Source organism: Apostichopus japonicus, chromosome 9 (genome assembly GCF_037975245.1).
Source record: "Apostichopus japonicus isolate 1M-3 chromosome 9, ASM3797524v1, whole genome shotgun sequence".
NCBI classification, from domain to species: Eukaryota; Metazoa; Echinodermata; class Holothuroidea; order Aspidochirotida; family Stichopodidae; genus Apostichopus; species Apostichopus japonicus.
The window spans coordinates 4,923,754-4,948,462 of NC_092569.1; the positions used below are offsets into that span (position 1 = coordinate 4,923,754).

The 24,709-nt window shown below is 36.8% G+C and overlaps 1 protein-coding gene across 6 annotated transcripts in view; it reads left to right on the forward strand.

The window, feature by feature from the left end:
• The window catches only part of LOC139974569 (uncharacterized), a 72,702-nt gene that overhangs the window by 39,258 nt on the left and 8,735 nt on the right, over nucleotides 1-24,709 (forward strand). For 4 of the 6 annotated variants that reach the window (XM_071981808.1, XM_071981802.1, XM_071981806.1 and 1 more), the window contains 27 exons: nucleotides 110-232; nucleotides 576-689; nucleotides 1,103-1,213; nucleotides 2,145-2,264; nucleotides 5,815-5,928; nucleotides 7,066-7,179; nucleotides 8,923-9,036; nucleotides 9,611-9,724; nucleotides 10,337-10,450; nucleotides 11,676-11,789; nucleotides 12,767-12,880; nucleotides 13,700-13,819; nucleotides 14,407-14,526; nucleotides 15,475-15,591; nucleotides 16,318-16,428; nucleotides 16,769-16,972; nucleotides 17,312-17,428; nucleotides 17,629-17,745; nucleotides 17,967-18,083; nucleotides 18,705-18,818; nucleotides 19,687-19,806; nucleotides 20,740-20,853; nucleotides 21,750-21,857; nucleotides 22,083-22,196; nucleotides 23,005-23,124; nucleotides 23,465-23,581; nucleotides 24,144-24,260. In XM_071981808.1, coding sequence (XP_071837909.1) covers nucleotides 110-232; nucleotides 576-689; nucleotides 1,103-1,213; nucleotides 2,145-2,264; nucleotides 5,815-5,928; nucleotides 7,066-7,179; nucleotides 8,923-9,036; nucleotides 9,611-9,724; nucleotides 10,337-10,450; nucleotides 11,676-11,789; nucleotides 12,767-12,880; nucleotides 13,700-13,819; nucleotides 14,407-14,526; nucleotides 15,475-15,591; nucleotides 16,318-16,428; nucleotides 16,769-16,972; nucleotides 17,312-17,428; nucleotides 17,629-17,745; nucleotides 17,967-18,083; nucleotides 18,705-18,818; nucleotides 19,687-19,806; nucleotides 20,740-20,853; nucleotides 21,750-21,857; nucleotides 22,083-22,196; nucleotides 23,005-23,124; nucleotides 23,465-23,581; nucleotides 24,144-24,260 — 3,213 coding nt within the window. The remainder of the gene's footprint in view (nucleotides 1-109; nucleotides 233-575; nucleotides 690-1,102; nucleotides 1,214-2,144; nucleotides 2,265-5,814; nucleotides 5,929-7,065; nucleotides 7,180-8,922; nucleotides 9,037-9,610; nucleotides 9,725-10,336; nucleotides 10,451-11,675; nucleotides 11,790-12,766; nucleotides 12,881-13,699; nucleotides 13,820-14,406; nucleotides 14,527-15,474; nucleotides 15,592-16,317; nucleotides 16,429-16,768; nucleotides 16,973-17,311; nucleotides 17,429-17,628; nucleotides 17,746-17,966; nucleotides 18,084-18,704; nucleotides 18,819-19,686; nucleotides 19,807-20,739; nucleotides 20,854-21,749; nucleotides 21,858-22,082; nucleotides 22,197-23,004; nucleotides 23,125-23,464; nucleotides 23,582-24,143; nucleotides 24,261-24,709) is intronic. The other 2 variants (XM_071981803.1, XM_071981804.1) reach the window with 2 other exon arrangements.

Genomic DNA, 24,709 nt, shown 5'->3' on the forward strand with positions numbered 1-24,709 from the left:
ACCCACCATCTCATGCACACGTTTATGTCTACATATCTGTTTCAATATATATCACGTATGTGTCTGTTTGAAATTTTGTCCATTATTGATATTTATCATGTCGTTCCAGTCAATCCATGTATCAGCGATCCATGTTACAATCAGGCCGGGTGTCGGCCGGTGATCGTCAACGCTGCCTCCGTTTTTGTCTGTGATTGTCTGCCATCTTTCTACGGTACACAGTGTGAGCTCGGTAAGTGATATAAAGATATTCTAAGAAAAATATCGGAGGGATGAAATTGTCCACAAGGTATTTCATTTCGTTACTACGTTTAATAAAATGATTCACCCGGCAGATGTTTCTACCAGGTTCCCTCATTTGTCACATGTTCCCTATTAGAGTCTGTGAATTAGTTCATCTCTTACCAAACAGTGACATAAACAAAGTATGTCTTGAATCTTTGATATGTAAAGTAATGAATTTAATCAGATAAGCAAGTTTAACATTTTCTTTCCTTTTGACAGTTCATTTATTTGATTGAATTATTAGGGATGTATTAAAACAGATGGTCACTCTTTTTGTTTCAATTCCACAGGGAGTCCGTGTGACAGTAACCCATGTTTCTATGGCGGTACATGTCAACAATTGGGTGTATCCTTCTTCTGCCAATGCCACCAAGGATACGCAGGCCAACAGTGTGGTGAAATTAGTTAGTATTTACCCATTTTTATAATTTATTTAAAAAAAATTTTATAGCATTTTTGCTTCCAAAGCCATTATTGACTCACATATCCAAATACATGTTGCCTGATGTTTGTAACCTCACATAATATTGCTGTGTTAATTTCTAAATTACATAAACCATTGTCCACATCTCTGTGGTAGGTTGCCACCCAGTACCACCCTGTGGTAGGTTACCACCCTCTTAGGCACCATGTGTTAGGCTCCCTCCCTTTAAAAGTTTTGCACAACCCTGCCCCTCTAACCCCCCCCCCCCCCGGCCAGAAAATGCAACCAGCTAACAATATATATGGTAGTAGTGTATTTACATAGTGGGGATTTGTTATATACCAGAGAAAAGATCAGGTGTTTCAATTAATGCATCTAATTTTGTCTCTGCAGTTCCGCCCTGCCAGAGTGATCCCTGTCAGAATGATGGCAGTTGCATCACCATAGACTTCACCTATGCCTGTATCTGTCCGCCAGAGTATGTCGGAACAAATTGTGAAGAAGGTTAGTATATCCTAGAGATGAGATCCACTTTGTAACCTTACAAAATAGACATAATAACTGATTTTAAAATTTTAAATCGTGAAGAAGGTTAGTAGTCTTAGAGATGAGATCCACTTTGTAACCTAAGAAAATAGACATAATAACTGGTTTTAAAATTTGACATTGTGAAGAAGGTTAGTAGTCCTAGAGATGAGATCCACTTTGTAACCTAACAAAGTAGACATAATAACTGGTTTCTAAAATTTAAAATTGTGAAGAAGGTTAGTGTTCCTGGAGATGAGATCCACTATGCAACCGAAACAAAATAGACAAAACTGGTTTCAAGTCAGGTGTAAAAATTTAAATGTGATATTTATTTAAAATTTGAGTTGAACCTGGCAGTCTTATACAGTGTGGTAATGACAGAGGATTGTGTGAGAGAAAGTGGGATTGGGGAAGGGGGGGGGGGAGCTGAGGGGATTAAGACTGGGTATCAAAGGGGATAGTATGGTTGTAGTGGGAGGAGGAATGAGACATTTCCACCAAGAAACTTTTTCATTATCATCTTCATTTCATTATCCTGCATTCCCTCTTAAGCATACATGGAAGATTGGTGACCTTGAGGTGGGGGGGGGTGGAGGGGGAGCAGGGGCAGGGAGGTTTGGATGGGATTGATAACCTATATAGGCACTAAAACCATAGTAACATAAGTATACGTATTACCTTATCTCCCCATGGACATATTAAACGAATAGTTTGTTTGTAACAGAGGTTGCCAGTATGGTCCTTTTTAGGTTTCTATGCATTCTACTTTCCAATTTGTTGAAACCTTGGCACAAGAAGTTGATTATGAAGTACCCCATCATTTCAACACAACTCATCTCAGGTCCTCAATGATGCATTCACACTGCATCCTTGTTAATATTTTCTTCCCCTGCACTCTCCTCTGTAGTTTATTTACCCTGCTCCAGTAATCCATGCCAGAACGGCGCCTTCTGCTTGGACAACCTGGTGACCTCTGCATATCAGTGTATTTGTATTCCACCGTTTGAAGGCACTGACTGCAACATAGGTAAGAAACATTCACTCAGGATGCTGCAAAGTAAAAAGGAAAGATGGATAATCATGTATTTAGGCATGTGCTCACACTGGGCGGCATCGGGCATCTGCGCCCAGCAGTTCTGAATGCCGCCCAGCACAAACAGTATTTTAAGCATTTCCGCCCGGCACTTTTTGGTTCCTTGCTAAAAGCAAAGGAACCTATGTATTCAGGTTGGCGTGTGTGTGTGTGTGTGTGTGTATGTGTGTGTGTGTGTGTGTGTGTGTGTGTGTGACGCTTAAGCTTGTATGCACGATAACTCAACAAGGGATTGACTGATCATGATCAAACTTGGTGGGTGGGTGGCCCATAGTGAGTAGATGAACCCTATTGTTTTTGGTGCCCACAAAGGTCACCAAAGGTCAGTTATGGTCCAAAAACCCAAAATACTAAAACTGCAATAACTCCCAGTGCCAATGTGCGACAAGGTTGATATTTTGGGACAAGTTGTGAACTGGTTAGGGAAACATTTTGAAACTTAACGGTCATGTGATGTGAGGTCACCAAAGGTCAATTAATGTTAAAAAACTAGTTTTTTTGCGATATCTTGAGAACGAATTGTCCATTAGGGTTGGGAGTTGCTTCAGTGTAATCCAATTGTCGACCCACATCTGGGTCACCCTTGACCTCAATTTGACCTCTGGTGACCTTTTCATGTTTTGGGGATTTTAACAGTTTCGATGCTATTTTCAGATGTCAAAGGTACCTTCCGATCATAAATATCGATAGGTTGACCCCCGTGTGACCTTTGTGTGCGAACTTATAAGGGGTCAAAGTTTTCGGTCGGAGTTAGGATGGCTGTACAGACTTATCGTGTTGATTTTTGGAATCAGCAGATCAAACTACATTTGAAACCAAGGTCAAAAGGTCAAAGGTCACATTAGAAAAAATGTGCTTAGTTTGGGAGAAAACGGGCGAAAAAGAAAAAGTTTGGTTTTGATTCTAGATTTGGATATCAAAGGTACCTTCCGATCAAAAATGTCAATGGGTTGACACCCGGGTGACCTTTGTCTGTAAAGTTATACAAGGTCAAAGTTAATTTTCAGACATTTAATGCAATAACTCCCAGGGCCAAGGTGTAACAAGGTTGATATTTTGGGACAAGTTGCAAATGGTATAGAGGAATATTTTCAAACTTAACGGTCATGTGATCCGAGGTCATCAAAGGTCAATTAATGTTAAAAAACTAGTATTTTGGGTGAGAAAATGGGCAAAGAAAAAAATGTTTGAATTTTTACAGTTTTGATGCTATATTCACGTCTCACCAATCAAAAATGTCAATAGGTGTACCCCAGGTGACCTTTGTGTGTGAAGTTATATGAGGTCAAAGTTAATTTTCAGACATTTAGTGCAATAATTCCCAGTTCCAAGGTGTGACACAGTTGATATTTTGGGACAAGTTGCAAATGGTATAGGGGAATATTTTCAAACTTAACGGTCATGTGATCCGGGGTCACCAAAGGTCAATTAATGATAAAAAACTAGCATTTTTGCGATAACTTGAGAATGAATTGTCCGTTAGGGTTGGGAGTTGCTTCAATGTAATCCAATTGTCGACCCGCATCTGGGTGACCCTTGACCTCAATTTGACCTCTGGTGACCTTTTCGTGTTTTGGGGATTTTTACAGTTTCGATGCTATTTTCAGATGTCAAAGGTACCTTCTGATCATAAATGTCAATGGGTTGACCCCCGTGTGACCTTCGTGTGCGGAGTTATACGAGGTCAAAGTTAATTTTCAGACATTTAATGCAATAACTCTCAGTTCCAAGGTATGACACGGTTGATATTTTGGGACAAGTTGCAAATGGTATAGGGGAATATTTTCAAACTTAACGGTCATGTGATCCGAGGTCACCAAAGGTCAATTAATGATAAAAAAACTAGTATTTTTGTGATAACTTGAGAACGAACTGTCCGTTAAGGTTGGGAGTTGCTTCAATGTAATCCAGTTGTCGACTTGCATCTGGGTGACCCTTGACCTCAATTTGACCTCTGGTGACCTTTTCGTGTTTTGGGGATTTTTACATTTTCGATGCTATTTTCAGATGTCAAAGGTGCCTTCTGATCATAAATGTCAATAGGTTGACCCCCGTGTGACCTTCGTGTGCGAAGTTATACGAGGTCAAAGTTAATTTTCAGACATTTAATGCAATAACTCTCAGTTCCAAGGTGTGACACGGTTGATATTTTGGGACAAGTTGCAAATGGTATAGGGGAATATTTTCAAACTTAACGGTCATGTGATCCGAGGTCACCAAAGGTCAATTAATGATAAAAAACTAGTATTTTTGTGATAACTTGAGAAGGAACTGTCCGTTAAGGTTGGGAGTTGCTTCAATGTAATCCAGTTGTCGACCCGCATCTGGGTGACCCTTGACCTCAATTTGACCTCTGGTGACCTTTTCGTGTTTTGGGGATTTTTACAGTTTCGATGCTATTTTCAGATGTCAAAGGTGCCTTCTGATCATAAATGTCAATAGGTTGACCCCCGTGTGACCTTCGTGTGCGAAGTTATACGAGGTCAAAGTTAAAAAATATTAATGAGGTCACAGGTCAAACGTGAAAAACTCCCAAGTTGCAATAACTTGGCTACTATTTATTGGAATTTCGTCAAACTTGGTATGATATTGGTAGATAGTCTCCACACACTGATGTGTGTTGCAATTGATATCATGCATGTTTATAGGGGGGGGGGCCTAGCATTATTTCGTTATGAAAAGTTTGTATGCACAATAACTCAACAAGGGAATGACCAATCATTACCATACTTGGTGAGTGGGTGGCCCATAGTAAGTAGATTAACCCTGTTGATTTTGGTGCTCATTTCATGAATATGAATGAGGTCATGGGGTCAAACGTGAAATACTCCAAATTGCAATTACTTGGCTACTATTACTAGTCAGAATTTCGTCAAACTTGGTATGATGATAATGGTAGATAGTCTTCACACACTGATGTGTGTTGCAATTGATATCAGGGCTTAGCATTACTTTGGCAACAAAAGTTTGTGAGCATAAATTACTGTTGTTGTATTAGGGCTTTGTTAGAAATTTCCCTATGAACGGAACTAATGAACAGCAGCAAGGAACCATGAAATGTTTTCATTCTGGTTTGATGATAATTTAACAAATTTTACCATAACCAAAATCTGGGAGAATACATGGCACAGAATAGGAAAAATAGCGCCACCTAAGCATACTTCACGTGCAAAATTTGTCCAGTGGGGAGGGGCTACCCCACCCATGAGATTCCTCTCCCAGGGTGTGGATTACACTACCGCACAATCTGCCTGGCACTCAAGTATTCCTGAGCACATCCCTGTGTATTGTAATGTCTAGCAATGTATTGTAATGTCTATGAGATTGTTATCTCATATTTAACAATCCATATCATAGTTATGAATAAGCTACCAAATTTATCCTTAATTTTTCTCTGCAACAAATAGCAACAACATGCCAAAAATTGAAAACTTTTGCTTCTATAGAATATGTTTCACTTTTCTTCATTATCCTTGTACGGCAGTATTGGAACCATGTGGAAGTTCACCATGTCTGAATGGTGGTGTCTGTATTGAACAGGGCTCCAACTACATATGCGCCTGCTCTCTTGGTTACCAAGGCGACCATTGTGAAACAGGTATAAGTTTGATAACATGTTTGTTTTCAAGTTTGTTGACGACGAAAATTATGGTATTTCTTAAATGACTCAATGTATATAATAATAATAATAATAATAAATGAGACTTATATAGCGCCAAATCAGTAGACAAAAGTCACTGCTCAAAGCGCTTTACAAAGAAAACAGATTAATTTACAAAAGAACAAGTGAAAAGATGGGTCTTAAGTAGATTTTTGAATGTAGAAAGTTTAGAGCATGTTCGAATGTGATCTGGTAAATTGTTAAGAGCCAGAGTATTCGAAGCTTCTGTAACCATATGTCTTCAAGCGTGGTTTAGGAACAGTTAAATACAGTTTGTTAACAGTCACAGAATGTCATATTTTTCATCAAGTTTACTGCAAGTGGTGTGTATCAGCATTTGAACATGTATATTGCAGCAATGTAAATGTCTGCAAAATGGGGGAAAGCACCCTGCAGAAAGGCTGAATCAATATCAAAACAGTCGACATTATCACTGAAGACCAGCAGTTTTTATTGTTTGAATCTGTGATTCTGTCCTATGCAGCCTCGCTGCAGTGATGCTGCAGCCCCCTCAGCATGTATCTTTTGACACAGTGTCTCATTAATCTTTAGTGTATATAACTTTATGACATGATTTTTAGAAAAAAGATGGATAATTGACATTATTCCTGCAGATGATATGCTTGTGTTTTGATTTTTTGTTTTGATGCTTTTTATGCATAAATGGTTCATCCAGAGATGAAGAAAAGTGTACATTTCTTACATTGTAACACAGATAATAAAAAAAACATTGGTGTGAAAAAAATGCTGCCAAGAAAGGTTAAAGAACCTCCAGAAACTTTTACTACTTCGGTATGTTTGTTGGGTGGGGCAGGGTAGGGTGGGGATTGGGTTGGGATGGGGGTTGGTTGGGTGGGAATACGGGGCATGGGCAGCTGTATCCAGTTTGTTTTAATGTTTTTGGTTTGATAATGCCCCTGCCGATGATGGTCTCTATAAACAGTAATTGCAAATGTGGAAGCTTCAGCCTAACCACTTTGCATTTTTTCCACACTGTGGAGAAGAGCTTTTTTGCTATAATCGCCAAAAATCTTAAAAATGTAAAGGGTTCTACCTATTGCTTTCCTTCATCAGAGGTCAACCCCTGCTTTAGTGCCCCCTGTCAGAACGGCGGTACTTGCAATAACTTTGCACCATACTACACCTGCAGCTGTACTCTAACGTTCACTGGACCCAGCTGTGAATATTGTAAGTAGAAAAGTCCAGTATTTTACTGTAAGTGATGTTGTAACTATGAACCATACTACACCTGCAGCTGTTCTCTAACCTTCACTGGACCCAGCTGTGAATATTGTAAGTAGAAAAGTCCAGTATTTTACTGTAAGTGATGTTGTAACTATGAACCATACTACACCTGCAGCTGTTCTCTAACCTTCACTGGACCCAGCTGTGAATATTGTAAGTAGAAAAGTCCAGTATTTTACTGTAAGTGATGTTGTAACTATGAACCATACTACACCTGCAGCTGTTCTCTATTCTTCACTGGACCCAGCTGTGAATATTGTAAGTAGAAAAGTCCAGTATTTTACTGTAAGTGATGTTGTAACTGTGAACCATACTACACCTGCAGCTGTACTGTAACGTACACTGGACCCAGCTGTGAATATTGTAAGTACAAAAGTCCAGGATTTTACTGTAAGTGATGTTGTAACTTTGTACCATACTACACCTGCAGCTTTACTCTAACCTACACTGGACCCAGCTGTGAATATTGTAAGTACAAAAGTCCAGGATTTTACTGTCAGTGATGTAACTTTGCACCATACTACACTAGCAACTGTACTGTAACATATGCTGGACCTAACTACGACTATTGTAAGTACAAAAGTCCAATAGTTTTACTTGAGGTTATACAGCCAATCTGACACAATGCCTTGATCTTTTATTTTCAAAACTTTTCGTACTGAACATTTTGAGCTCAGTGGATTAAGGTCACAGCTATTGCTGCATAGTAGTCAAAGAGTGCTCTCCTGTTTTGTAAATTTAGTTTAAGACCATTTCAGCAGCAGCAAAATTGGGAGTAAAATTAGTGAATTAGTATGGAATAAAAACAATTATTCATATATCCCTTCAATCCGTAGCCCTCTGATCCCCTCCTTCCTCCTAGTTACTCCCTTCTCCAACCTTCTCTCTCCACCTCCTTCCCCTTTGGCTGTCTCTCTTGTCAAGGTGGGAAGCACACTGACTTTCTCAGTGATTTGAAATCAGATCTAGGTGGGATATCTAACAGTTATTATATCCCCATACAACTTACTCTACATACGTTCAACCCATGGTCACCTAGTTGTATGCATGTATGTATGTATGTATTTTAGATCCTCCTGCAAGCAGGAACTCGCGAAGAAGCCATCATTGGCTTATCAAAGCCGCAAGTTGACCTAAGTCATTCTCTTAGATTCATATTTTATCAACCATGATTACGAATTGTCAATTGTCAACATTTCTGTAACTGGACGACATACATTAATCTTGGAGTGAATCCTAACTCGGGACCTTATTATTATGATTGAAAGGCACTGGTGTTAACCACTGAGCTAAACACTCCCTTAAATGCCAGTCTAAGATTGTCACAAAACAAAAACTGTAACATGTTGTTGATAGCTGATTGCGACTGGGGTATCTCTCATAACCACCAAAATTACGATGTATACCAATCGTATCCCATGGTTACCAAAATGATTTTTGCACTCTTGCTTGTGCAGTTCATCCCGAGTAACATAAAATGGTGGTGTTTATGCTGTGACAGTTAATGTTTGGTATTTTGAGGAAAGATGATCATAAGAAGATTGGATTGGTGATATCTAACCTTTATCTGAATCATGCGTACAATTTACTGGATCTGGTCTGGACCTCGGGATCTCATTTGACTGTTGAGACCGGTTGTCAGAATTTTGGTGTAAGATATCCTCTTTTACATTTTATATCTTGCAGATGCAAATCCGTGCGACAGCAACCCTTGCTATTACTCAGGTACCTGTCTGACCGTCGGTTCTAATTTCATGTGCATTTGCCAGTTGCCTTATTCTGGAAAGCAGTGTGAAATAGGTAAGCAGCTTTTGAAGTGTCACTAAAATAAAAAATAAATAAATAAAAAAATTGCTAGCCTTAATTCTAACAGGATCAGTAAATACTTCATTCAATATTCTGGTATAAAGTTTTCATTCCCCCCCCCAAAAAAAATGGTCATATTTTTTATATTTTGACTTTCATTGTAGAATACCTGTTTGGGTATTAATATCTTCTGCAAAACTTACTTCCTTTTGACTTTCAAAATTCAAGTCCTTATAACTTTGTAATGAAACGAACATGAATTTGCATACAACGTTGATAACAAAAATTAACACTTCCTATTGTATAAATTGCTTCTCCCACTTTGCCATCCACCCACGATGTTATCTGTTATTGCAAATTTTTATAAACTCAATTCAGTGGTTACTTAATGCATAGAGTACATTTATTTATTAATTTAAAATCTTAACATTTTTATATTAGTATTTAAGTATTTAATTAATTTTTATGATTTCAATTTAGATGTTACTTAATTATTTTTTTAAATCTTAAAATTTCTATATTATTTATTAGTTATTTAATTATTTAACCATTTTCTTTCTGGCCACAGTTACAGATCCTTGTAACAGCACACCTTGTCTTAATGATGGGATATGTCTTTCCAATGGAGCTACATTCAGCTGTCTGTGCATTGAACCCTATCAGGGAATGCTCTGTGAGAGCTGTGAGTGATCTCCAAGTTTTCTTTCATTGTTTTTTTGACAGCTTATATAGGCCGTCCTCTTTTCTCTCTTAATACACAAATGACTGCAATTATCATAATCAGTCTTTCAGGAAATAAGGTTCTTTTTTATGGTATAAAAGTTTGATGATATTACTTTTGAAACTAAACAATTTTTGTGGATCCTATTTTAATATTTTCATGTTTTTTTTATTCATTAGGATGTTCTTACCCATCACTGTTAAATGTCCTTAACTTAGATCATGAATTGGTGATGTGATGTGGTATGATATGATTCTAAACTGTGCATGTTCATTGTTTGTGAACAAGTGGCACTTGGAAGGTCAGAATACAGTATTTCTGTGGTCACTGATCAATTTGCTTTGTTTGAAGTCATGTCTGTGACTGATAAAACTTCTCTCATTAGGTGTGGTCCAACTGTAAAATCTTGTAGCCAAACACTTTAATAATTTAAAAATAAATTTTTAAAAAGTGCTGTCTGTTAAACCACCTTGTCCCTTTGAGTTTGATACAACTCAAATTGTTAATAAGTTATGATTCAGGAACACGTTTGACATTATTTTGACCACTTTTACCCTATTTTGGTCTCTCTAGATGGAGATCCTTGCGGTAGCAGTCCGTGTTATAATGGCGGATTCTGTTCAGCTCAGGGAGCAGATTTCTTTTGCGTCTGTTCAGAGCCTTACTTTGGGGAGCATTGTGAAACATGTGAGTATCTACAGTCATCTCAATATCACAGTATATATACACCTGGTTCTATTTGAAGTCTCTGAGAGCAAAATCTTGGTAGATACATCAACCACATATGATTGTTTGATACCTTAAAGTTGTTACTAGTAGTTAAAATCAATATCCCCTTTAAGAGAAGTAGCTTAATGGGTAGCCAGTCATGACATTAAGGTAAATGTACATTTTTGTGTTACTCAGTTATTGCTTTGCCCTTTGAAAAAAGAAAGTGACAAATTCAAAGTTTATGTGTTTCCCTACTTTGTGTGATTCCCTACTCTGTGTGATTCCCTACTTTGTGTGATTCCCTACTTTGTGTGATTCCCTACTTTGTGTGATTCGCTACTTTGTGTGATTCCCTACTTTGTGTGATTCCCTACTTTGTGTGATTCCTGACATTGTGTGATTCCTGACATTGTGTGATTCCCTACTTTGTGTGACTCCCTACTTTGTGTGACTCTTTACTTTGTGATTCCCTACTTTGTGTGACTCCCTACTTTGTGTGATTCCCTACTTTGTGTGATTCCCTACTTTGTGTGACTCCCTACTTTGTGTGACTCCCTACTTTGTGTGACTCCCTACTTTGTGTGATTCCCTACTTTGTGTGATTCCCTACTTTGTGTGATTCCCTACTTTGTGTGATTCCCTACTTTGTGTGATTCCCTACTTTGTGTGACTCCCTACTTTGTGTGACTCCCTACTTTGTGTGACTCCCTACTTTGTGTGATTCCTGACATTGTGTGATTCCTGACATTGTGTGATTCCCTACTTTGTGTGACTCCCTACTTTGTGTGACTCTTTACTTTGTGATTCCCTACTTTGTGTGATTCCCTACTTTGTGTGATTCCCTACTTTGTTTTGAAATTCTGACCTCTACATTTCCAGTTTGTGTGACTCTGGTATGTGTGATTGTAATTTTCTGTCATTGCTACTTGCATAATTCTAAATCCCAGCCACACTTCCCGACAGAACACAGCTTGAATTGAAAAATGCTGACTGTGATTCTACCTCGTGCAATTGCTACTTGTCTTATTACCACTGCCATCATCTATATTTTATGATTTCTGAATATTTATTTATTCCCACTCTAGATGATGTGATATTGTGATATCTAACCAGGTGTTTTCTCATTGATTGATCTTTAATCAACACTTGATATTTCCATGTATTATTCCCAGTTCCTATTTTTTCCTGTTTCTCTTTTAAGATCGAGACCCCTGTCAGAGCTCTCCCTGTAACAATGGTGCTACCTGTATCAACATAGCTGATCAGTATGAGTGTGTCTGCTCAGAATACTACCAAGGACAAAGATGTGATACCTGTGAGTGTCTGTTATAAGTGTTTTCACATGACAAGTCCCTTCTTACATTATACTAATCACATTTTACTTATTACTTTTATACAGTAAATCTTTGTCACTACCTTCTTCTTCATTTCTTTCCCCTTCAGGTAAAAGTTCCCTTTTCCATATTTTCCTCAAACAAGAGATGAAAAAAAAAATAATTAAAGTGGTTTACCGATGGAGTAGCATTTACACTACTCAAAAGGAAACATATTTTTTGCTAATATTGAGATAGGTAGAACTTTATGACAATAAATTATAAAACTTGTGTACTTTGGGGAGTTGGTATAGTGGCTTAGTGCCTAATTGTGGTCGGATATTTCAACATAACAGATGAACTATGTGCTATTTCTAATCTTATGACCATAAAATGATATATTTCTAATATCTCCATCTAATGGAATTAGTAACGTCCATGGCATTGTGGCGCCGGGATAGCAAGGTGCAAAAGTTTAATGTGGTTGCACAATTTATGCTGTTAACCCTGTTCTATACCAATTCATAATAGTATGTATGGTACCTTACAGAAGGTACAAATGTTACTAACAGGCTACTTTGTAATCTGAATAAATATTACATTATGCATTACACAATTATGAGGGGGGGGCTGAGATGTGTGGGGGTATACACCCCCTTTTTCACCTTACACAAAAAATTTAGAGCCCCTATACCTAATTTTAGACCTAATCATTATTCCTTAATATTGCTCAGAATGCACTATTTCACATTTAAGGTTTTAACTTTTATTCTGGGGGACGGACCCCCACACTCCCCCTTCCCCCCTACATGTAAGACTACTTCAATGACCTCAGGGTCACACCCCTCAAAATCCTGCATTCATCCCTGGTCTTAATATTGTCTTCATGCAAATCCCAAATGGTGTGAACATTTCTTGTACCTGGCGTAACTGCAACTGGTCAATAATATTTTCTCATTCATCTGTTTCCTTCTTCTAGTAATCAACCCATGTGGAAGTAACCCGTGTCTTTATGGAGGGACCTGTCTCAGGTTAGGTAACTCCTTCTCCTGTGTTTGTACCCTCGGCTATGAGGGAGGTTTTTGTCAGCTTGGTGAGTTGCATTTCGATATCATAAAAAAAAGGTACCTAATTTCATTGATCAGTCATTTCGTTTCCTATTAACTCTGTTCCTTTTTTACTTAAACCTATTTAATAAATTTATTTTTGATATCTTTGTTCAGATGTGCCAGATAGACAAATAATAGCTTCAAAAACAACAGCAATGGAAATAATAATATTAATACTTTTATGATGATAATAATAATAAGAAGAAGAATAAGAATAAGAAGAATTATTCTATCATTATGATGTGATTTATTTAATTAAGATCTTTAAATTTATGTACATATTCCTATATATTATCACCTTGGTATCCCAAAAGAATGTTCATATATGAGCTTTAGATATTATCTTTCTAATCATTAAATATATGTGTATAATTTCATCCTGTCTTTTCATTAATTGTGTGAATAACCTCTATTTATGCGATAACATTTAGACATCAGGTAAAAAGGGCAAGAAAAGGCTAAAAACAAAAATTCACAATAATAAGTTTAATTTATTTAGCAACTTTTTTTGGTAATTCTTTGTCGGTAATAGCTTGTATATGTTATTGTGGTATTGCCCTTAATGACTCTTTTTCTTGTACATGTGTTCAACATCAGAAATCATTAAATATATGTATATATCTTTATCATGTCTTTTCATTAGTTGTGTCAATGATCTCTTAATTATGCGATAACATTTAGACATCAAATTAAAAGGGCAAGAAAAAGCTTAAAAAAATAAATTAAAAAAAATTAACAATGATAGTTTGAATTTATATTTGCCTTTTGATGACTCTTCTTTCTTCTTGTACATTCCACGTCAGAAATCAACCCATGTCAAAGTTCCCCCTGCCAGAATGGTGCCACCTGTTTGAGGGCAGCAGACAGCTATGAGTACTTTTGCCTATGTCCTCAATTCTTCGACGGAGTTCATTGCGAAGAAGGTAAAAGAGAAAGGAAAGAAGCAAATTATCCGATTATGAACAGTGCAAATTATGTCTTATTGTTTAATTTCATGTCCATTTATGTCCATTTTTTGTGTTTATTTTCCTCTTTTTGTTTATTTCTTGTTCAGTTAGTAGCACACAAGACATGTCTATAGAATTTTTACAGGGGAACTTTTTTTTCTTCATCTCATCTACTCATATTATCTAGAATTTCTGTAAAACTATTTCTATATTTGGGAGTACGTTTCTCTTTGGTTTTTATTTCAACAGCTCCTCTCTGAGAGGCAACTTAGGATTCTCCCAGGGTCACTTTTTTTTTCTTTTGGGGGGGGGGGGCTGTACTGGTAAAGAAGCTCTGTCTGTTTGTGTAAAATCTCGTTTCGGTACCATGGGCATGCTAAGTCGGGTCGGCCTAGTGTTTATACCTGGCTATAAATGTAACGTTGGTCTACAGGTTAAGCGTTAATATTGTTTAACTAAAATGCAGGCTTTCTTGATGTGTATTAGCCATGTGCTGTGACACTGAGCCAACTATATATTTTGTGCAAACTGTTTGAAAATGCCTTTTTACCTTTATTTTTCAGAGCTTCATCCTTGTGACAGTTCTCCCTGTCAAAATGGGGCTACTTGTTTGAGTTCAACGGATGGCCTCAGCTTTTATTGTCAATGTACAGGCATTTATCAAGGAACACAGTGTGAACAAGGTAACTATGTAGTTACTATAGAAACAAACAAAAAATGATCATATTTTGTGTAGTGAAAAGTTAAAAAAGTACCATGAAGGGTATTTGTCATATTTGAAAAATTTTCTATCAAGTATTCCTTGAGTAGGATTGTGACAATAAAACTGCTGCCATGAAAACCAACAAAGACTTATGACTACCCTGATTCATTCAATATTTCAGTGAACTCCTGTTGACCTCTGACCCTTTGCCTCAACCTGTCTGCCAATGTCTGGTGGAATTCTTCTTTCAAATATAAACATCATTTTGGCAGTCTGATGAAAGAAGGTGGTTTTATTTAACCACCAACATGATACAACTCTAGTTTATGCTTCTCATGATTCACTCTTCCTTCATGAGCCTGAACACTATTAAAGTACCTTTCTCAACCCCCACCCCCCTCATATATATTTGTATATGTATCTATATATATATATATACACGTATCTATATATATATATATTTATATATATATATATATATTTATATATATATGTTTATATATATATATATATATATATATATATATATATATATAAAGATATACATATATATATAGATATATATCTCTTTACATATATATAATTGAAATCATAATGAGTTGGAAAATCAAGAACGGTGAAAAAACTTCCAGCCTCCAACAGGATTCGAACCCGGGCCTCCCGCCTTATATGTGGACACCCTAACCACTAGGCTATGGATGCTGATTGTATGTCCAGAGGTCCTATATGTTCTCTATACATATATATATATTTATTTGGTGATCTGTCAAATTACTCGATGATATTGCAGCTATTTTCCTACTTTGATCCGTTCTACAAAGGTTACATAGGTTTTGACATTCATGGAATCAACAGACCTTTCCATATTCTTTCTTTCCTTATTTGTTAAATTAATGACCTTCTCATCCTTGGTTTTCCTTGCTTACAGAAATCAACCCCTGTGACAACGTTCCTTGTCGGAATTCAGGGATCTGCTTGAGAGTATCTGCCATCGAGTATGTGTGTAGTTGTCAGCCTCCATTCACAGGATCCAACTGCCAAGCTTGTAAGTCAGTTTGACCTCAACTAGTTTACTAGTCTAGTCTAGTCTTTGTCTGAATTCAGGGATCTGCTTAAGAGTATCTGCCATAGAGTATGTGTGTAGTTGTCAGCCTCCATTCACAGGATCCAACTGCCAAGCTTGTAAGTCAGTTCGACCCCAACTAGTACTCAGTCTAGTCAGGACGGGCCCAGTTTTTCTGTGCCGTAAAAATGGACGAATTGGTGGCCAGATCGGGTGAAAAACACCAAATAATTTTTTTTTTTTATGATAGTAGACCCTGTGTGTGGGTATGACTTGTGTTGGGTTTGCTATTTGCAACTCATAGCAGAACCATTATGGATTAAAATGTGCCAGAAATTGCTTTTACCAGTGCATTTGGCCTGTATGCAACCTTGTATTGGAATTGGACTGAATTACATGAAATGGTTGAAATCAGTGTTCTTTGGGAGATTTAATAATATTCAGCTACTTTCTTGTTTAAATTGTTAGGCCATTAAAAACTCCCTAAATACCGTGTAGAGCTGTTTGGGCGAACCTTCCATTTTCCTCTGGCCAAGGCAAAACACCCAAATCTGTCATGTTTGGCTTCTTAAAACACCAAACAGGCGAGCCAGTTATAGGTTCAAATTTGAATTGCACCAGGTTTTTCTTATTTTTTGTATATTCTATTGTAATGTAGCTTAAATCTTGTTTCTCAGCATGTTACTCAGCATTCTTTCCATCTTTCAGTCGATCTCTGTGCTCTACAACCTTGCCAGAACGGTGCTACTTGCTTCAGTGAGAATCTAACCTTGACCTGCATCTGTCCTGATTATTATGAGGGACAATTCTGTGAGATTTGTAAGTAATGATTTGAATATCTTGATTGAGTATTGCTTTCAACTCCACAGTTATTGTTCATGGCATGTTTAAAATTACAAACAGGGGAACAGAAGGTTCAGTTGGGCAGGGGGGGGAGGGGGGGAGATTTGTAAGTAATGATTTGAATATTTGATTGAGTATTGCCTTCAACCCCACAGTTCTTGTTTATGACATGTTCAAAATTGCAAACAGGTTAGGGCAACAGAAGTTACAATCGGAGGGGGTGGGGGAGGGATGTACAAACTTTAAATGGATCCAAAGTAAAGGTAAATGGTATTTTAAAAAAAATTTCTTTTTTCTTGTTCCCCATATTTAACAGTTTCTCCAACCACTGTTGCTGCAACCACTCTCTTGGTTCCAACCACGGTTTCGGTTCCGACCACCTTACCTGGAGCGACGACAGAGATTTCTGCATCGGCTTGTTTGAGCGACCCATGTAGAAACCGTGCACCGTGCTTGGAAACTGAAAACCGATATTTCTGTATCTGTTTGCCTGGTTTCTCTGGAGTCCAGTGTGAGATTGGTATGGTTGAGTTTTATATCTTCAATAACTATTTTTGTAATCATCATCATCATCAACATTACAATCTACAAATGGATGTATTTTCATAGCTCATCTGTTAACTGATAAATTTAACTGATTAATTAATTGATTAATTTTCACTTCAGTACCATAGCTGCACTTATTCACATTATGTTGTACATTGCACTTATCCATGCAGTTCTGTGTTTTTGGTTAATGTGGCTTACATCAAACATCTGTATATTAACTCTTTGACTAAATGTGTCACACATTCAATTCATTATTAATGTAATTTATTCCATATTCATTCATACATATTCATACATTGGCATTCATTAGGTTCAACTGATCCATGTGACAGCAATCCTTGTCAGAATCAAGCTCCCTGTGTTACTAGTGATGATACTTATTTGTGTTTGTGTACTGAAGGGTTCTCAGGTACACAGTGTGAAATAGGTAGGTGGAAGCCTTTCTCATTAACATCTTTAATACATATTTTGTTAACAATCCATAAATGCATATTCATGTTTCAGTTCATTTGATAATTTGATTTACATCAAACATCTGTACATTACAATGTGTAACACATTCAATTCCTTTTGATGTAATTCATTCCATATTCATTTCATACATATTCATAAATTGGCATTCATTAGGTTCAACTGATCCATGTGACAGCAATCCTTGTCAGAATCAAGCTCCCTGTGTTACTAGTGATGATACTTATTTGTGTCTGTGTACTGAAGGGTTCTCAGGTACACAGTGTGAAATAGGTAGGTGGAACCCTTTCTCCTTAACATCTTTAATACATTTTTTTTTTCATAATCCATAAATGCATATTCATGTTTTGGTTCATTTGGTAATTTGGTCTACATCAAAGTTGCAAACATCTGTATATTGACTCTATTTACTAAATGTGTCACACATTCAATTCATTTTAATATAATTTATTCCATATTCATTTCATACATATTCATACATTGGCATTCATTAGGTTCAACTGATCCATGTGACAGCAATCCTTGTCAGAATCAAGCTCCCTGTGTTACTAGTGATGATACTTATTTGTGTCTGTGTACTGAAGGGTTCTCAGGTACACACTGTGAAATAGGTAGGTGGCAGAAATTCTGTCAAATAATATCTTTCACACTTTCCTACATGAAACTTCAGAAATTTATATTCTGTACTTACTTTGCAATGTTCCACTCACGTAGTTTGTCTCTAACTTGAATTCAACAGCAAGTAGTATAGCTATGTGCTCCTCATAGCAAACTGATGCATATTCATATCATATTGCTCATGTATATTCATACTTTTTTTCCTGTTTTTTCCTTATCCTTGTGGGTCAAGGAAATGATCCCCTGCACCGACAATTTGCTGCAAAATGGAGGATTTGCTAAAATTTATGTAAAATATTTTTTCAAAAGGTTCTTTTGTGCTAATTGCATTGTAATGTTAGATTTCAGAATTCTTACATTCCCTCATATATCGGTGACAATATTGATGTCTTAAGATCTTTTAATAAATCAGAAACACCTCACAACTTTGTGTGGATGAATGTTCTCCATGAGGTTGTGAATATTTATAAGTTGATGCATTAATAAAACTCATTGAATTTGTTCCTTCTACTGACTTCCACCTAATCGTTTTCTTATTAAGTCTTTGTTAATTAGGTCATGCTAATCACTGTCAGAACCATTAAAACTAATTATAAATATTTTATTCTCCACAGCACCTAATCCTTGTCTGAGCAACCCATGTCTTCTTGGTTCAACGTGTAATAACTTTGTAACAACGTTCACCTGTGATTGTCTGGAGGGATTCGCCGGAGACAGATGCCAAACCGGTAAGCCAAGAACATTTGTAGCAAACATTGAAGAATACTACTTTACGAGGAATATATGATATAAGGTTTCCCATATCGACTGCTGTGTTACAAATTGAGGGCAAGTCCTGGTAGTAGCACAGTTATGCTTCCATTTGTGTTCTCTGTTGATATTAATTTTCTCTGAAGGGTATTGTTTATACCATGGAATCATTCACAACATTCCTTTATTGTATCAAATGTATCACAAAAATGTGTCAAACTCTTGTATGAAACATGATCAAGGTTTGGAGGTTTGTATCTGACAAGTTCCCCCCAACTGGCTAGTGGATGATGGACTCTCAGAAGTTTGTAATTGTGATTAAAAAATTGACGTTGTTAAACAACAAGTTACATCTTAATATAAACAGATAAGGATATTATATTCACCTCCCATTCATGTTATGGTCAATCCTGAGCTGGTATGGTCATTGTGGTCAGTGTATGGTCAATGTATGGTCAATGTATGGTCAATGTATGGTCAATGTATGGTCAATGTATGGTCAATGTATGGTCAATGTATGGTCAATGTATGGTCAATGTATGGTCAATGTATGGTCAATGTATGGTCAGTGTGTTACATGTAGCTTGTAATTAGTCTAGCATCGCATAGTGTAATAAATATTACATGAATATTCATTGGCTTGAATTCTGATGTCATACGTACTGTCTATTAGGTCATTACATGCGCTCCTTCCCTTTGTTATATATATGTATTTTTTCATTTCTGGTTATCTGCTGCTGTAAAGCATCGACTATCGTTATTAAAATAGACTTTAATAATATCTGGAAACCATACATTTTTTTTTGTCATAAGATCTGAAGCTATCAACTTGTTTCATCTTTACAGTTACACCATGTGCTAGTAACCCTTGTCAGAATGGAGCCACCTGTCTGACAGCAGAAGATCACAGCTCTTACAGATGTTTATGTCCGAGTCCACAGTTCATCGGCTCCAGGTGTGAAATTGGTAAGATCATGCAAATAGCGAGCAGGGATATTATTGAAGTGAATGATGCTTAGGAAAAATACTTGAAAAGTTGTATATATGAAGCAAACCCTAGCAGGAATCTGAAAAGAAGGAACGACCGTTTAAAATGTTTCCCCCAGGAGTCAAGAATAGCGAGACCTAGGTTATGTTTGCCATGTACCCTGCTGAAATTCATATTTTTGGGCAATTTTTCCATCGTCCATTCTTGACCATTTGAAGAATTGGTCTATAGATTACTAGAAAATTTGAAAATTGAAATAATATAGATTCACAATGATGGACTAAAAACTTCAGTAGCTCAAGTTATGACCAATTCATCCGAGCATTTACGATGTTTTACAACTTGCCTAGTCTTTGTGTCCAATTTTTTTCCTGTATGCTTCCTTTAACCTGTTTTACCTAATTATACTTCCTAATATTAGAAGAAAGAACTGCAGAAGGAAAGTAAAGTAGGGTAATGGCCTACTCAAGTAACACAAAGTGTGTTACGTGGCATACCTTTTCCTATGTCTTTGGCTTTATGCCTGAGCTCATGTGATAAAGTTTTCTCATGTAGATCATAAGCATGACGCTCCAAAGCTTAACGAGAGTTACGTATTCTGTTCCCATGATTCCAAATCATAATTCTATGTGATTTCCAGGATGTCGAAACCTCAAAGCACATTTTTTTTGTCCTCATCCTAAACTAAGAGCACTAACTCAATGGATCCTTTTTGACACTACTCCTAGAACAGTTGTCAGTGTCTCCTTCATCCTACAGTTTGTGAATGTCATTAGCAATATGCTAATTTTCTTGAATACTAAATGAGGACTGAAAACTAAATAAAATTTCATGAAAGGATCGGTACAGTTGACTGTGTTTTCTTACTCAATTTTCACTTTTTCTCTAAAATTTCCCTTTCGTTATTCCAGAGTTGGACCCATGTGTCAGCGACCCTTGTCAAAATTTGGGCATCTGTGTCAACTTTTACACCTTCTACCAGTGTTTGTGTCCGACGGGCTACTCGGGAAACGAATGTCAATTTGGTAAAGTAAATCCGTGTTTTTAGAGGCAATAATGATAAGAAACGGAAGAGGGAACAAGTTTAACAGACAGACTTGGATATTTGCAACAAGTCGATTAATCACTATCATCTTCATATTGATACCGTGAGGTGGTGCAAAGATGTCACAACTAGTCTGCCCCTGTTGAAGCAAACTGCATCAGAGCTTTTTACCTATAAACTCAACTGCTGTGTAGAATCACGCTAGACAGTGCAGTTAGAATGATTGATATGTGCCCAACTGGAGATTCCTTCACCTTCAGTTAAAATTCCTTCAGTAAATTCCTTTAGTAAATTCCTTTAGTATAAAAAAATGCATATCTATAGACATGGAAGAATTTTCTTGAATGTTGTCTTTGCTCTATATTAATATTTTTTTAATATTCTTTAATTTTTGTAAGGAGCTTTTAAGTCAAGCTATATGTTGAAAATTGTAAATTTAATTTTCTTTTGATAATGGTGACTATCATTTACAACTAACTGGATCTTGCTTGTAATCTGTTTGTTTTCACAATATGTTAGCAAATTATAAACAGAAATCTGATGAAATATTGTAAAGAATGAGATCTAAATCAGTGAGATCTAAATCAATGTGATCTAAATCTAAATCAGGAATACAAGTCCTGTGCTCAATCAGCAGAGTTATTCCAGGCGTTCTTCCCTTCTTCTTGTTAAAGCTGAAAATACTGATCTTTTTGAAAATAATTGTCAGATTTAAAAATTGAGACTTGAATATCATGTGTCAGATTTTTAGATCTTAAAAATATACCTTGTAATATTTATGCAGTTGAATAAACTCTTTAAGAAACATGAAATAAATGTGTTGCTCGTGGGTCTCTCTTAATTTATTTGACCTTTTTGTCTTTTTCCACCTTCCAGATCCCTGTGCTGATAACCTCTGTGTCAATGAAGCCAATTGTTTTGTGGTGGGCAGTTCGTATCTCTGCGAGTGTCTCGATGGTTGGCAGGGAGCATTCTGTAATGTCGGTCAGTAACAATCTCTTTGAATAAGTTTTTTAATATTAGAATTTTCTAGACAGACAAAAATGACTCTAACGAACAGAAAAGAAAAAAAGCTTTAACAACAAATGAACAATGCAATGGCCTCAACTGCATTTGATGTAGTAAAAATCTGCTAGGAAAAGATACTTTCTTATCACAATGTTCTGAGAGTGTTAAAGGGTAACCAAGTGATTGTTTTCTTACCCTCAGCTCAAGATCCGTGCATCAGTTCACCCTGTCTGAATCAAGCCACCTGCTTAAATACCGGTAATACCTACCTCTGTCAGTGTGCGTCAGGATACCTGGGTGCTCATTGCGAGATCAGTAAGTACAAAGTCTATCGTTGGCTCTGATTGGCCGTCAAGCAGTCATGTGATCGATCATTCCTGACAAATCTGTGTTATATTTAACAACGTATTGAAGACCTTATTAGCATGGATAAAATCCCAAGTAAACACACTTTGGGAGGGTGTATAGATGGTGTACTTTTGCTAGGTAAAAAAGAAAAGAATTGCTTTGAATTTGAACTTCACCTTACCATTAAGAAGACCATTTTACACTTGTGGATTACTCCTGGCTGGATCAGACACCTGTCCTACTTAGATCTTCGCTCAAACCTAAAGAAACCTCTCAGATGCTTGGTGTCATTGCCTTTCATCAGCTTAAACATGACATTAGTTGGCCTCACTAGTTATGTAGTGTACTTACTTACGATGTGGTAAAAGATATGTAAAGAACAATTTAACATTAGTGGCTATTAAATATATGTAGCAGTGCTGTTGACGAGTGAATAAAGGCGGTGGCATTTGGAATGAGGCTTAGCAATCGGGAGGTTCGGGGTTCGATTCCAGGCCCGGTCATAGTAAGGCAGGTGTTTCATACAAGAGCAATCTATGGTTTTCTCATCAGTAATGACTTTCTTAAATGAAACAAATTTGAGTTAAAATGTTGAATTGGCAGTCATTCGACGTTTAAGTTGTAATCCATAAGCCCTTGTGGGTTTCTCCCACATTTGTGGTCACTTAAGCGTCGTAAAAAGAACTGCCGATCATTATTAAATAAATTTTGAATGTATCTTTCAATGTTATAAACAAGCAGTCACTTTTATTGTCTTTTTTGATTTTCCAAACAGCTCTGGAGCCTTGTGACAGCAAGCCCTGTCTGAATGGTGGTAGCTGTTACATCAACCCAGGATCTTTCTCCTACATCTGCATCTGTCCCGAAGGTTACCAGGGTAACCAGTGTCAAACAGGTAAGAAAGCCTTCCGATTAACAGGCAACTGATTACAACCAACTGACTAACTGAAAAAGTTAAAGGATGAAATATCTAATCTCTTGGCAAAAAGGAGGAATTTAAACAGCATGTGTTCCTTGATGTAGTAAAAAATGGTTGTAGCGTAATTTGCATCCACATGCATGGCACCATACTGTAATGATATTGTTACGTTGCGTACTAGAATATACTCACACAATATACTCATTTGCCTCAAGACCTTAACCCATTTCCCCTGGCATGCATTGCAGTCAGTTGATTTGTTCATCACATTTAAGGTTATAATGTGTTTTTTTCACCCTCTCTTGCTGTTATCTAGAGAGCAATCCATGCTCGTCAATGCCTTGTTTGAATGGAGCTACCTGCTTCAGGCTGTCCCGGCTTGATTTCACATGTCAGTGCCGATCAGAATTTGCTGGTGACTTCTGCGAGCAAGGTAAAAAGAGAGTGAATTTAGTTAGTTGCATACACTTAAGATATCTAAAGTTTTCATAAGGTTTATATGTAATGGGTTATATTTGTTGTCTTAAATCTCTCATATACTAAATTCATCTAGACAGAAAATATGTTCATGATTCGCTTTTGAAAATCTCTTTGGATTTATGTACACAATTTGAAAATAACTAAGGTTGTCAATTGTCACTTTGTGGCCGTGATTCTGAGCCTAGCCAATGCCTAGTGTGTTAATTTATTTTGGGTGCTGTAATATTGTTATGTATTAAGGTCTAGTAAAGAAAACACAGCCAGTTACATTAAGTCTGATCAGAGATGAAAGTTTTATAAAGGTCCTTGTGGAAACTTTGTTGGAATCCATGTGGCAAGTTGTTCATTTCATTAAAATATTGGCTATTCAGGAATTATATGAAATATATAAAAAAGAAAGAAAAGTACATGAAACGTCAGTAAACTATATGTTAAATAAAATGCTATAAAAAAAAAATTAAGCAAATTTCTCTTTTTAGATGTGTATAATCTTAAATGATTTCTTCATTTTGTAGAGGCAGACCCCTGTACGATTGACGTATGCCAAAATGGTGGTATTTGTGTAAGACAAGGACCTTTGTCATTCACCTGTATCTGTCTAGAAGGCTTTGAAGGAATAACATGTGGAATAGGTGGGTTATGATTGTGATTTTATTTGACATAAATATGGAATAATGAAATTAAACAGTCTGAATGTTGTTTCTGGTGAAGTTTACCGAACAAAAATGTAGCCCCAGGCTAAGTGACTCCCATCCACCTTCTCATACCTCCCCCTTCCTATACCCCCTCTCCATACCTCCCCATCCCCATACCTCCCCCTCCCCATACCTCCCCCTCTCCATACCTCCCCGTCCCCATACCTCCCTGTAACCTCTCTTACTCCCCTTCTCAGAGAAGTGTATATACCCAAGTATTTAGGTATTTAGCCCTAATGTTGGAGTTGATTATTCAGTCAATGGACTTTTCTTAATGGTATACACTGTTGGACTACACTGTAAAAGAAAACCCTGAAAGGGGACAAATAATTTTAAGGATAATTCTCACTTGAGAAGAGCTGAGTACCTTCTGAATAGTTTATTTC